Source organism: Candoia aspera, chromosome 15 (assembly GCF_035149785.1).
Source record: "Candoia aspera isolate rCanAsp1 chromosome 15, rCanAsp1.hap2, whole genome shotgun sequence".
NCBI classification, from domain to species: Eukaryota; Metazoa; Chordata; class Lepidosauria; order Squamata; family Boidae; genus Candoia; species Candoia aspera.
In genome coordinates this window covers 3,852,848-3,867,240 of record NC_086167.1, presented here as the reverse complement: position 1 = coordinate 3,867,240, position 14,393 = coordinate 3,852,848, and the positions used below count along the sequence as shown (strand labels likewise).

The window sequence follows — 14,393 nt, the reverse complement described above, 5'->3', positions numbered from 1 at the left end:
GAAAATTTGGTCTCCATCCCAGACTCTCATTTCAGGTCTCCAGCACCATTAGCTAGCTCACCCAATAATCTTAAGGGAAATAAAAATAAGTTTAAAAACAGGATACAAAACCATAATTTGGAGAGACTCCCCTGGGAAAACACAACCGAATATATGGCAAAGCAATGCCTCCTTACAGTCCAAACCATTATCTCATTGTTTGAGCAGTTGTCTGATATTAAACACAATCTAGCCTTGTCGAAAAAAGACTTTGACGCTTTCATTTTTAAACACAACACAGGACTTACTGCCTTCACTAAATCAAAGGCAGAAGCTATGATAAGGCAAGACGTTCCTGATAGATGCTCAGCTAAAGGGCAAGTCAAAGGAAAAAAAACTGATAAAAGCAAGCAACGTCCTAACGATGGTACTAATAAACCCCAACCCTCTGATAAGGCAAAAGGAGGCAATGTACAAATTAATTCCTCTGTGGGTTCAGCTGAGGAACCTTCTTGCAAGCAGAAACGCATCCTGCGAACACGGCAGGTTGCTCTCTGTATCTCCCTGAATAAGATCAACACGGGACGTTGGGATTCTAGGAGAGCAATTAAAATCTCATTAGGGCAACTCCTGCACTGCCATCATAGACTGATAGATCTAGATGCTACCGAATCAGTGCAAAATCGAAAATGGATTTTACTATCTTGTAAACAGCCTACCATTCCATCTAAGATATTCAAGATGAGACCATATTTAGCAACTTTTCAAAATTTTCCCACCAGAATGTTCTGCAGGGTAACAGTTAATCCTTTATTTGGTGTTGCTGGACCCAGATGTTATTCCTACACCAAAATTGCAACAGAAGCTAGCAAGCCTCCCTCCCCTCATAAGACCTTGAAAAAGCAAGGCAGTGGGAGTCAATCTTCTCAAATAGACAGCGAGGCTGACTCAGCTGAAGGAGGCCTTATCAGTGCCTTTGGCTCCCTGCCCAGGAAGGAACAAGATAACATCATATACAAGCTAGAAAATCTCAAGAAAGCCTTACTGGACACTATTGCAACTGCAGAACCTCTCATTGATCTTATGTCTCCAACTACTGACACTAATTACCATCGTTTGGTGGACAAAGACATGGAGGAAAATCGATACCCAAACAACAACTGCTCCAGCCCTCATGAGATGAATGAGGTTTTCACCAGAGAGCGACAGTCGATGCAAACTATTGAGGCAGCATTTCCTATACCAGACAGGTGCTGACCAACATCTTGTGGATTTCAGATCTTCTCCACATGATGACTTGTTTCTACACCTTGTGGATTCCTCTAACCACTTTCCTCAAAATTAGACCTGAACACATCTGGCTCCCCGGATCTTCTCCCTGTTGATGAATGACTGAATGTGTCTCACCATGACCCTCCCCCACCCAGTTTTTCCACCCCACCCCTACAGGTGCTGTTAAGGATCCAGCCACTTGTATATTATCGTGGAATCCTGCTGGATGGAAAAACAAACTGCACAATTGCTCCAAATTTCTGTCCAACTATGATCTGATTGCAGTTCAAGAGACCTGGCTAACTGCTGATGATGAGCAGATTTTGATTCCTGGCTTCAAATCCTGGTCTACCCTGGCACGGAAAGTAAAAGGGAAAGGCCGGGCAATAGGGGGGTTGGCCATTTTGTTTAAGGAAGACCTGGGTTGGAAGGACACAGAAACTCTCTTGCACGCATCTTCTCCTATTGCCTAGCCGTTAAATTTCAATACAATGCCCCTGTGATCATGATGTTAAATATCTATATGCCTCCACAATCTATATATCATCCCTCAGATATAGGGGTGAACCTAGAGCAATCCCTGACAGAGCTAAGCTAAAAATCCCCCAAATCAGTTATAACTGTTTTGGGAGATTTTAATGCAAGGCTTGGCCCTAACATACAAGAGCATATTAATAATACGAATATTCCCAAAGAATTACTTCCGCTATTTCCTTCATGGTCTTTTAGGGACCAGAAAAGCAATGCTGCTGGTATACAGTTGCTAAACTTGCTGTTTAAAGTAACTTGCAAGTTCTAGGGGGCAAGGACCAAAGCTTTGTTTACCCCTACTTACCATCCAGTGAAATCAAGCAGCACATTAGACTATATATGTGTCACAAATAGCAAAGCGCCCCTTTTCTCAGAAATCCAGGTATATGAAAGAGAGGATAGTGATCACCAACCAGTTGCTGTAAAATTCTATGGACATTCAGACCTTAGACCCCATACTGCAAAAGACAGATGGGTTTCACACCATCTAGAGGTCCATCAGGACAGAAGAATAAAATGGGCCCAAGTGGATGCAAAGGCCCTGACTGACTATATGACTTCTACCCAAGCTCAGTCTTTTGTAGACACAGTTATTGCATCTGACTCTGAGGCTGTCTCCATTTTTACAGCCTATCAACATTTAAGTGAAGGTCTAAGGTCTAGTTCCACCCCAAAAGGCCCCTGAGAAAAGGCCCTCACTGGCTTGACTCAGAGCGGTATGCACTGAGGAAAGGATTAAGGCTAGCTATGCAGGTAGCACGGACTCAGCCTTCAAATGATAATCATAACTCTTGAGCTCGTTAAGTTCATTGGAACTTGATAGTGCAAAATGACAGAAAATGCTTTGACATTTGAAATACTTCAGAAGGTTTTTGAAGAATAGGGTAAAAAAACAGCAGCTTCAGTCTCAGCAATGATGTATGCTTCTACAAATACACTACGTCCCAAAGATTAAAGAATAAATTACTGATGCGAAAGAGAACATCTTGTAAGATTTACAAGATAAAGAGATGAAACAAGTTTTGCCTGAGGCAAAAACATCAGAACGTAAAGAATTTGCAGAAATACTGGAAATTTTTTTTAAAAAAGGACTATAAAACAGAAAACAACTAAAGTGGAAATACAAATGACAAGCCAAGAAATTAATCTGGATAATGACTTTTTACTGGTCTTACAAAATAAGTTTGTAAGTTTAAAGTCTTGAAGAAATCTTCAAAATGGGAAAAAGAAAAATGGAAAAATGGAAAATCCTACAACAGCATCTGAACAAACTAAAGATTAAGATTGTTAGAAGCAAAGGGAAGGAGTACAAAATTGGTTTGTTTGATCAAGGTTAAAATAAGACATGTTTGTATAAATCTGGGATCTTACAGACTTTTTGCTGACACTAGGACTGAAATGTTAATGATTTATGGATTTGCGTATGGATAAGGGATGAGTTATGGGAAGAAATACCTACATGTAACGTTATAGAGGGTGATGAATTATTAAGTTTGTTTGTACCTGTTGTGATGAAGGTTGGAAGCTACTTTAAATATTTCTTTTTTCTTTCTCTTATTCTTTTTTCTTTTCTCTTTTTTTTTGTCTACCTTTTATTCTCTATTTTCTTTACTTTCCCTTCTTTCTGAGTTTAGTTTGTATTTTATTATTGTTATTAAAATTTTTAATAAAAATTATTTTAAAAAAAACACAAAGTTACAATCAGGGGGAAATTGCCTTGGGTTGGACATACCTGAGGCTCTTCAGTTGCCATCCGGCACATCTCTTCAGGGTCTAGCTCCACAGGGTCATAACCCAACTTTGCTTTGGCTGCTGCTTTTAAGTTGTGGCTGCCCACTGGAAGGTAACTGTCTCTCTTCACCCACCTGCCAAGAGAAATCATGGCACCAGAGGGGACTGGTTAATAAACCAAGGGAGATAACACAGCTGGCATGGAAAAAGGGGCTTTCCAGAGTGGAATGAGAAGGACTCAGGCAAGTTTCATTTGGCGTTAAAAATACAAGGTTAGGCCGGTCTCCTCACCCACCCCGCATGGACCATTTATTTATTTATTTGCTGAAGAAGTCCTATAGGCTTGCAGTGGGTTATAAGGAATTCTGGGGACCAGGGAGTCAGTTGTGCTGACCCCACTGTTTCCAAGAGCAATGTGAAAGCATGCCTTAAAACCATTTCCAACACCCACAAGGAGCTGTGCAACGGAGGGGAAGATGGGCAGTAAGTGAACAGACTGTCTTTTGGGAAGCTCATGTATTGATCTTCTCCTTGAGAACCCCACGATCTTTCTGCTATTGCTTCTACAGTATTTTTCTGGGAAGCTGATCTGGAAGACTTACAGTCTGAAGAGAGGGGCACATCTCTTCAAACAAAATGAAACACCTCTTCGTCAAGCCAATGCCTTTTAAAGCTGCTAACAAGTTGGGAAAAACTCTTTTGGAGTAACATGCAATCATTGAAAACAAAGCAAAAGTTTCTGCCTGGCATTTTGGGGTGAAGATGTCTGGGTCAAAAGAGCCTTAGAGTGATGCGTTAGCACTGAAAGGCCCTCACCTGCCTAATTTTTGAAGGAAAGAGAATCCAAAGCAGTTTTTTTTGGCAAATATCCCAATAAAGTCCCCAAAACATCATATGGAAACATTGGGATCAGAACAGCAACATCCAGGTGCTCACCAGCTGATTGCAAAATGAAACACAGCCCAAAGGATGGAGATGAATCGTGATTATAAAGAGTTTTTTTCTCAAAAAGCAACAGTGTCAGAGGACGGGGCCTTTTTCCCACCGGCTGACGTCAGGCCGACCTCAAGAGCCCGTGACTCAACTGCGGAGCCGTGGCTCTTACCGAAGACAATCCATGTGGATGCACTGCGGGGATTTGTATTCCCCCTGGCTGTCCTTCTGGAACCCGATCTCCTGCTGCACATTCATCCCATGAACTGCTGCTCTGGCTTCCACAAAAGGCCTGGGGACAGACAGACAGTTTAGCCAAAGAATCGGAGCGTGTCTATAGCTCTTAGCACATCAGCGCTGTAACAAAAATCTTAACCCCACGCAAAATGGAGGGACCCAAGACCATTCTTCGAGACCACTCAAAGTTTCTCTATGCCTTAATGTTCCATCCCCATAATTCTCCAATATCCCATTTCCTTTCCTTCAAGCACGAAGCGGTAAAGCAGCATTCCAGGTTAACTGAAAATATGCTGGGCTGTTTTGGATGTTCTCTCTATCCTCAAGACTTTTTCTCATATTTAACGTGCTAATCTGTTCCTCTTGTGCAAGGATGATGCCCTTTTAAGTCAGTAAGTACGGGTGAGTTTGCAGGCTGGGTTCCACTTGGCTTTAGAACATCTTTCTTTCTTTTGACCAAATGTATATCCCCACATCTGGTTGTGTATGTACAGACAGTAGAGTTTACAAGATCTGATTCTCACCAGTCAAAGAAGTCTCCGTTGTATGTCACTATGATAGTTGGCTTGGTTTCCTGAACATGTTCAAACCACCGCTGGATAAGATGAGCCTGATGAAAGGAAAGGAAAGGGTGCCATTTAGAGACTGTTATGATTAATGAGTCTCTGCAAGCAACCATACCTGGCTGTGTCTGGGCTTGGAGAGCAAGCAGGGCCAGAAACCATCAATATTGGATGGAAATCCACTAGCACTTCCCTTCAGGGGAAGGGAAATCAGTCAGGGAAATCGAAAAAATAGTGCAGAAGAAAATTAACAGTAACACTTCCAAGAAAAGTGCACAGAAAAGTCCATGATGTCACTCAGAGATGAGCTTAACTTTAAAAAGTTTACTTTAAAAACTTTAAAAAGTTTTACTGAGTAACGATATTGAATAACAATTCAATAATGAATAGAGGTAGTCCTCGCCCTACAACCATTCGTTCGGCAACCATTCAAAGTTATGACGGCGCTGAACAAATAGTGGTTACGGCCAGTCCTCGGAGTTCTGGCCGTCACAGCACCCCCGTGGTCACATGATCATGACCTGGGTGCTTGGCAACCCATTTGCACTTGCATCCAGTTGCAGCACCCATGATCTACTGATCTCCATTTGAGACCTTCCCTGCCAGCTTCCCCAGAAAGTCAGTGGGGAAGCTGGCAGGGAAGGTCACAAGCTGCTGGGTAAGACTCCCCCTCCCGCACACCGCTCCCGTGCCTTCTACCCTTGTGCCACGCCAGCCCCTCACGCACCCTCCCTGATCCTTGCTGTGCCTCCCCTGCAGCCTCACGCACCCCCTCGCACCTTCCCCAACCTTTCCGTGCACCTCTGTGCACCCTCCCGCCCACCCCCGTGCAGCTCCTTGCTCCCTCCCCCACCTGGCAGCAGCCCCTTACTTGCCTGCTGGCCTGGACTTGCAACTTCCTGCCAGCTTCCCCACTGACTTTGGTTGTGGGAAGCCAGGAGGAAGTTACCTCACTTAATGACTGTGGGATTCGGTTAACAATGGCAATTGGGACTGCAGGGATTGCCGTTGCTAAGGGAAGTGATTGCCCTTTATGACCGCATCACTTAGCGATGGGAATTCCGGTCCCAATTGCTGTCATAGATCGAGGACTACCTGTACAGTAATAATAATAATGAGCTTGCACTACTCTTGATATGAGCAGGAGCTGTTCTGCCAATAAAACATGGGCCCTTTACACCAAATGCAAGCATAAATACCTCATACTTTGTAAAGGAATTATACATTTATTGTGTATCGGTTTTTTGCATCAATCGTTATACTGTCAAAGCAAGCAATGTGGGAAACCGGTGTTTATTTTCCATTGTGGCATAATTTAAGAGAGTACTTTTATAAAGTGATGTACTGATGGTATGTCACAGTGGCTAAATTGTCTAAAATGTATAAAGAAATATCAAGTAAGTGTTGGAAGTGTGAAAAGGAAGAGTGGACTTTTTACCATGCATGGCGGACTTGTGAAAAAGCGAAGGAATTTTGGGTGAAAATTCATACAACAACGCAAAAGATATTGTGGATTAATATTATGCTGAAACCAGAATTGTTTCCATTGGGTTTTATGGACGTTGAACTAGAAAAGAAATATGGGAAATTAATACTATATATGGTAACCATGGCAAGATTATTGTATGCACAAAGATGGAAGAATAATGAAATACCCACAGTAGAGGATGGAATTATAAAATTGATGGATCTTGCAGAAATGACAAAGCTGACCAGTTTAGTCAGGAAAAGAAACAATTAAGATTTTTTAAAAGACTGGACTTTTTGCTGAAAGCAGAAAAGACAGAACTGATTTATGGATTTGGGGATTAAAAAGGGTTAAAGAGGAAGGTAAAGCCTCATGTGGCGCAGCGTGGCAGGTGGCAGTATTGCAGCCAAAACTTTCCCCACAACCCGGGTTCGATCCCAGTGGAAGCTGGATTCTCTCTCGGGTAGCCAGTTCAGGTCGACTCAGCCTTCCACCCTTCCGAGGCTGGCAAAATGAGCGCCCGGCTTGCTGGGGAAGGTGACGACTGGGGAAGGCAGTGGCAAACCACCCTGCTCCATAGTCTGCCAAAAAAACGTTGCAAAAGCGGCGTCCCCCCAAAGGGTCAGACGTGACTCCGTGCTTGCACAGGGGACCTTTCACCTTTCATAAAGAGGAAGGGGAAAAGTAAGATGGCAATTACTCGATGGAAAGAAGGGCGGAAGTCAAAATCCCATGTTTTGTTTCTCTTTTTCTCTTTTCTTTTTTCTAATTCTTATTGTTTCTTTTTATTTTTCTTTTCATTTTTATGCTTTTATTGTATTGTAAAATTCTAATTAAAATCTTTTTTAAAAAAGACAAGGAAGCTCTAGACACTCTAGGCATAAAGAATTCATTTCTTATCCCGGGGACTGAAAATCCACTTCAAATGGCTTCTGGTTTCAGGCAGTTCATCCAATATTACTTCAACTGCTTTTTAATCCTTTATAGCTATAAAGACAAGAAACTTGCTTTAAAAAGTCATTATTTTTATTTCTGCATTGGATACGTTTTGAACTTGCAGGTAAACTATGTATATAAAGTGCACATGCACAGCCAAATAGGTAACGATATTTCATCAAAACCTGATTATAGAGTAGCCATTTGATTCTTTAATTTGTGGGTTTAGGGGCAAGAAAACAAGGTAGGGGGTATCTTCAACTACTGCCTGCTTACCTCATCTGGTTCGTTGAATACACAGAATGGACCCTCATACTCTGGTTTGGGAGTAAATTCAAAATCTTCAATGTCTTCTGAAACAATCTCCCGGTTTGTGATCAGGTATCCCTGAACCACACAATATGGGAAAAAAATGTGACTGAATGTTTGCTGACCAAGCAGCAGCCATTGCATTGTCAACCAATAATAGTATCTCTCAAGAGATTAACTTGAAACCGAGCAAGCCCCCAGTCTAGTCATCTCTCTGTTCCCCCCTCTCATCCTCATTTGATGCACACATCGCTACCTAAGCCAGGAAGGAGGCTGGGTTTCAGTGAGCAGCCAAAGCCTGAGGAAGAGGGGAGTGAGAACAGAATCAGCTGCTCAAGTGGATCATGAAACGGTCACAGAAAAAGTGAAGGGACTCCCACTCCAAATTTCAAACCCCTCTGGTCAGAAAAGGCTACACATTCTCCTTCCCCAACACGACTTCTTTCAGAGCAGAGTTAGTGGCAGCCCTGTTCTTATTCTCCTTTTCTGTGGGATCCTAGTCATTACACCTGAACAAATACTGGGCCACATAAGACAATGGAGTTTTAAAAACGTCACATACAAATACATCTCTAGTGCTTTAAGCGCCTTGCGTCCACAGTGCAATCTGCAAGCCTTCTTGGACAAACACAGAACGTCACGAAGCCCAGTCGCAGACTGGCTTCACACCCCCCGTGTTCTTTATTATTGTGCCATCTCAGTGTATCGATCTGGAGTTGTTCGTGTTCTAAATGGCACTTTTTTGGCATGTCACGCAGCCTCATGACTACATTACAGGGACAACAAATTACCTGGCCATCAATCATGTAGGAGATCATCATGATCTGGTCTGTTTCTGCATCAGGAAATTTTAAAGGGAGTTTGGTAGTCTCAATGTCAAAGGCAAGAACAACAGGATCCTAGAAGGAATCAAACATGCCACAGGTGCTAGAATGAGGCAGAGAGCAATTCTGACTGAATGTGGGCTGAAATATAGCAGTAACAAGTTTTTCTTCCTCCAACTGATTTCCTCTCAGTCCACCTAGCCCACAGTGGAGGGTTTACAGACTCTACGGACTACAGCTTCTAGGATGCCATAGGCTCACCCAATGCCCAGGAATTTGAGAGAATGTTCATTCTGTGCAAAAGATGCCATATTTAAAGGGCCAGTAATTTCAGACAGATCCCTGGAGCAGCCTCTGCAGAAATACTCACAGGCCGTTCCACCAAGTCATCTCGGCGAGAAATCTCAGGAGGAAAACTGCCGCCCCGGTGGCAAATGTTGTACCAGTGAGCCTGTCACAGGATGAGAGGATCCAGCAGAATTAAGCAGAAATGGAATTAGATCCTAGCCTCTCTCCATCACTCTACTACTAATGAAGCCATTCTAAACCTATCTTCAAAGTACTGGAATTACTTCAGAAGAAAGGAAGAAGACACAATGGTAGGTTGTTCCAGCTAGTGGAACTGAACCAAACTTGCTTTATGTGGGAAAAGATCTCATGTTCTATCTCCGCAAACACTGATTTATGTGTTTGCAATAAAATAACACATTTCAGGAATGTTCATAATAATCATTTCTTTCCAACTGTATCACAATATTATCACAATATAATTTTTATATCTAACTCTAAACCCACCTTTCCCCAACCCTTCTTCAACATTTGAAGATGGGGGCCTACAACACCTCAAAGTTTCAGCTGATGTACAGGCAGGAGCTCTGGAACTGCAGTCCAATCCATCTGGAGTGCCATGTTGGGTGAGTCTGTTGCACCTGCCTGTGATTTTGGTTACTGGGAATTAAACAAGAACAGAAGGCAGAGCTTGCCCATCCCACTCACCACATGAATCTTCAGATCAATGGACAGACGGATGTGGTAGGGTACATCATACTCCCGCATGTCTACTATGTTGTCCATCTGGTCTGCGGTCTTCTTTGAGGGCTCCTGCTCCTTATGGGTCAGACCCTGCCCAGTGAGAGCACTAGAAAAAACAGCCAGGTTGTTCTACAAGTCTGCATGTGGGCTGAGAGCCAGGCAAAGCAGTTGCAACTGAGCAGAAACTGTGACTCTGTGGTCTCCTTTCCATGTCTAATTGAGATACAAAGAAGCTTTGTTTTTAAAGGATGTTTCCCAAGCATGTTGCCTCCAATTCATCCCTAACCCACTGTGAAGGCAGCCTAAAGCCACATTTAATTGTTCCACTGTTATGGTCTTCTCCCTTTTTTCCCAGTACAAACCTTGCTGTTTGAACAGTCTGTGATGCCTTGGCGACTGTATTGGCAACGATTTGGGGCCTGCCAAACTCCTACTGGCTGCCTGAGGCCACTGTGGGCATGCACTCTCCCCTGCAGTGATTTTGACTTGAACTGCCAGCAACACTGGACATCTGACTTCCTCAGCAGTACCTGTCTGGCTAGTGCTTTAGCTGCACTTCAGAAAGGGCAAGCCAGGCATCCCACAGGATATAAGGTATTTCTGTGGGTTTACTGTTCTTTTTTGGCACTATTTAATTTGGAAAAGAAACAGGTTCTTGCTGCTTTGGTTCCATGATGGCAGCAGATTTTCAGCTGGTTCTGCCAACAATGAATTTGGTACAGTATATTTTCCACGGTTTAAATAACTTGGGGGCGGGGGGCGGGTGCCCCTTTCCCTATTCCGAGTGGCCACTTGCTGCCAGCATTCCAGTCTCTGTAGCATCAACCATCTGAGATACAGGGGAGCAGGGTGAAATTGACGAGACTTCTGGCTGCTTCCTCTTTCCCCTCAGGTTTTTTCCAAACACAGGTCTATTGACCTTCTGGAAGGCAGGCATTTCTATGCCAAAAAAACCCTATGTATCCTGGCTGATAAATAAGGGGGGTGTAGGAAATGTTTCTGACTGTACGTGCTCAGAGTTCCCATGTTATACAGAGCTATTGGTGGCCGTGTGGAAGAGCCCTGTGACTCCTTCCCCCATCATTCTGGATGCTTCAGTGCAGGAACTACATATGTGGGATGGATGGCAACGTTTCTCCTACCTAAACCCTATCTTCCATTATTGCTTTGGTAAAGAAATCTGACAGAAGCTTGTCATTTGCTAGTTTCTTGTAAAACTGCTCTCCAGTTGGAAAGCTGATTCTAGAATCTACAAAATACCACAACAGGAAAGGAAGCTCCATGAACATGGTTCTCATGTTACTGGGATAACACCTGTCTCCACCTTTAAACCCCCTTCAGTCTGAAACAGACAAATGGTGGATTTACCATGAAGATTCTCTCTGTCCAGGAGGAAGAGGACAGCAAAGGAAGGACAAAAGCTGAGAGAGGATCCGCCACATAAGAAGCAAATGGAGCTTCTACAAGTGAATGGGACAAGTCACCCATCATGGGAGGAGCTTCCTTCTCCAAACAAGAGTAAGAGAAGCGATAATTATGTGACAGGACAGATCAAACATTACTAGAAGGGGGTAAGTTATATTAATGCACCAACCAAATGCATCCAGGAGAAGGCAGAGGTACTGAGAGACAGGGGAAGATCTAGGTAACCCACTCTCACAGAGGAATCTGGAGATAACAGATCTCCATTCAGTTTTATCTGGTGCATTGTGCTTCTTTAATATGCCCAGAAAACTGAGCTCAGGGGTATTTCCATAGATAGGTATATACTGGAAAGATGCAAGTTCGTTTGTATGAGCAAGTGAAGGTTCTCTGGCAACACTGTGCGTAATCTATGTTCTACAGCCCCTTTCAAAACACCAAAAACTGTGAGCAGGGAAGCAACACAGTTACAATGTCACACAGAGTCAAGTGACTGTCTGGAGCAGCTCAACTCAACCAAAATGGAATTCCTCCAGGATCTGAAATGATTCTTTGATTACCCTACCTAGTCAGCAGGGTGGTGTAAGTGTCCAAAGCTTGGTCCCGGTCTCTATTCTTCTTTACCGCAGGGGTGATCTCCCTGCGCACTTTTACCAGGTCATCTACTGTGTTGAAAGAAAGCTTGATATAACTCCGTTTCAGGCCAACGAGGTGATTGGGCTAAAAAAACCAAAACCAGGACAAAATACAGAGTCAAGCTTTGAGAGACGCACTGAGATGCATTGAGACATGGGATCAGAGCAATTGACACCACCAAATGGAGCACAGAAGGAGAATTTTTAAAAATAGCGAACACAAACCAGGCTAACTATGGCAACTCTGAGCCTCGAGAATCATTACAGCCCTGTCAGATCAGGCCAAACACTGACAGGAAAGCCCTCTGTGTTCCATGGCAGCCATTCATTTTTATCTAGGAATCCTGTAACTACGGGAGCTCATAGAAAAGACATGCTGTCTGTTATTCCAGAAGAAGCAAAGAGCCATCTAGTCTCATAGCTACTTAGTCTGATCTTCTGTGAATTTGTCCAACCCCTTAAATACCTTCAGCCGTGGCAAAGAATTCCACTTTATGCTGTTAAAAAAGTCCTTTTTATGACCGATAAGTCATAAATCTGTCTACATTTAGTTTTAATGGATATTTAAATTAAGTTTAGTTTTATTAAGAAAATGGTGTGAGACAAAACTAACAGAGCTAAGGCTCACAGAGCAAAGACAAACAATATAATAAAAGCAAAGTAGTCTCAAAAAGAATATGCATTACTATTTTGTTACGCTGTCATGCATGTTACAGCCCCTTCCCCATTCTGCTTGCTCACTAGTAGCCTCTCACTCTCTGGCATAAGTTTTTTTCTCCAATATCTGCCACATGATTCTTGGTATTTTGACTGGAGATGCCAAGAACAGAATTTTGGTCCTTCTGCAAGGAAAGCATATGCTGTATTCATGATCAGTAGACCTGCCCCATATGCAAAGTGCTGGAGAAGAGGAAAGTAGCAAAAGATAGGACAACAACAACAGTTTCTCAGGAATATTCTCATTTCCTGTTTATGTCCCTCAAAAATATTAGGAAGGGACAGCTTGCAAACAAAATGGATCAGGATTTTTGCACTACATCTTTAAATAAAGTTGCCACAATGTTAAAATAATCTTATTGAATCCATTTCTCACCAGGTCCAGATCCTCTTTGGGTACACTTTCCAATTTTGTTATTTTCCCCTGGAATTTCTTGGAAAGGAAGGATGACACTTCTCGGTCACAACCCTAAAAAGACACCTTACATTAAATGGATTAAGCAGAACTTATTTCCACATCAATCCAAATTCTGCCTGAACAGGAAAGCTTATAGACTGGCCTAATAAAGTGTCTGTGAACATTTGCAAAGGATACTGGGAATGATGAGCTGACCTTATACAGCTGCTGCCTCCTTGAAGTAAGAATACAATTAAAGCACAGCCATCATGCTGCTGCAGTTGATGGTGAGCAAACTTTCAGGAAAAGTTTGTCATTGCTAATATGTTCCCAAAGAGCCTTAACATTTCCACACATATATACACAAATCTCTCAGTGCACAAGGCACTGGCACATGTAATCACATAATAACCACAGCAGTTATTAAGGAAGAACTTCTTACTTACAACTTACTACTTGTCAGGCACATTCACAAATGTAGTATTTAGAGAGCTAGTTTGGTCTTGTGGTTAAGGTGCTGGGCTAGAAACCAGGAGTCTGTGAGTTCTAGTCCCACCTTAGCCATGAAAGCCGGCTGGGTGGCCTTGGGCCAGTCCCTCTCTCTCGGCCCAACCCAACTCACAGGATGGTTGTTGTGGGGAAAATAGGAGGAGGAAGGAGTATTAGGGATGTTCACCGCCTTGAATTATTTATAAAAATAATAAAGGCGGGATAGAAAATAAATAAATTTAACAGTGCAATGTCTGCTCAGGGGTAATATTATAGTGGACTGAAGCCAAATGGCTTAAGGCTTGAAATCAATCTGGGGTTGCAATTTTAGATTATACTAACCTTCTGGGCTGCAATGTAGAAGTATGGCCTATAGGGCAAAGCCACCTGGGAGAGAGAACAAAGTAAAAGTTCAGTTTCCAATGTTTTAAGAATAGCTCATGTTTCTTTCTAACTAACACAAGCATACTCCAGAGACCAGCTGTTCTTAGCCTACTCCATCTATAAAATGGGAGCCATTTTCTCACTGAATAAAGAAAAGTATTTAGTGAGTGATAAAATAATAGAGAAGCCAGGAAGATTGATTCACACAGATTTTATAGGTGACTGTATTTATTAACTGGATTCATAAGCTGCCCGACTCCATTATGACTCTAGATGGCACACAGTGTAACTTCAAGACAATATAATTCCACCTATCACACATCTATCTTCCCCAAATTTCCAGGAATATTTTTAAAATGTACAATATAAAAACTTCAGAGGTAACCTAACTTATAAACGATAACAAGAGACGAAGAAAAGAATCCGTGTTCTCTTCTGGATCCGGCCTGCCCTCCCCTCATTCTCTGGCCACACGGGAAACTGCATGTTGGGGGTCTGATTGTCAAGCTTCTTATCTTCCTCACTGACAGTTCT

General features: G+C 42.7%; 1 protein-coding gene across 1 annotated transcript in view; it reads right to left on the bottom strand.

The window, feature by feature from the left end:
• The window catches only part of POLE (DNA polymerase epsilon, catalytic subunit), a 57,460-nt gene that overhangs the window by 40,134 nt on the left and 2,933 nt on the right, over nt 1–14,393 (bottom strand). The window contains exons 4-13 of the mRNA XM_063315808.1: nt 13,818–13,862; nt 12,966–13,058; nt 11,803–11,957; nt 9,780–9,921; nt 9,154–9,234; nt 8,751–8,858; nt 7,927–8,037; nt 5,208–5,293; nt 4,619–4,738; nt 3,515–3,647 (exon numbers count right to left, since the gene is read on the bottom strand). Of these exons, the coding sequence (XP_063171878.1) occupies nt 3,515–3,647; nt 4,619–4,738; nt 5,208–5,293; nt 7,927–8,037; nt 8,751–8,858; nt 9,154–9,234; nt 9,780–9,921; nt 11,803–11,957; nt 12,966–13,058; nt 13,818–13,862 (1,074 nt within the window). The remainder of the gene's footprint in view (nt 1–3,514; nt 3,648–4,618; nt 4,739–5,207; nt 5,294–7,926; nt 8,038–8,750; nt 8,859–9,153; nt 9,235–9,779; nt 9,922–11,802; nt 11,958–12,965; nt 13,059–13,817; nt 13,863–14,393) is intronic.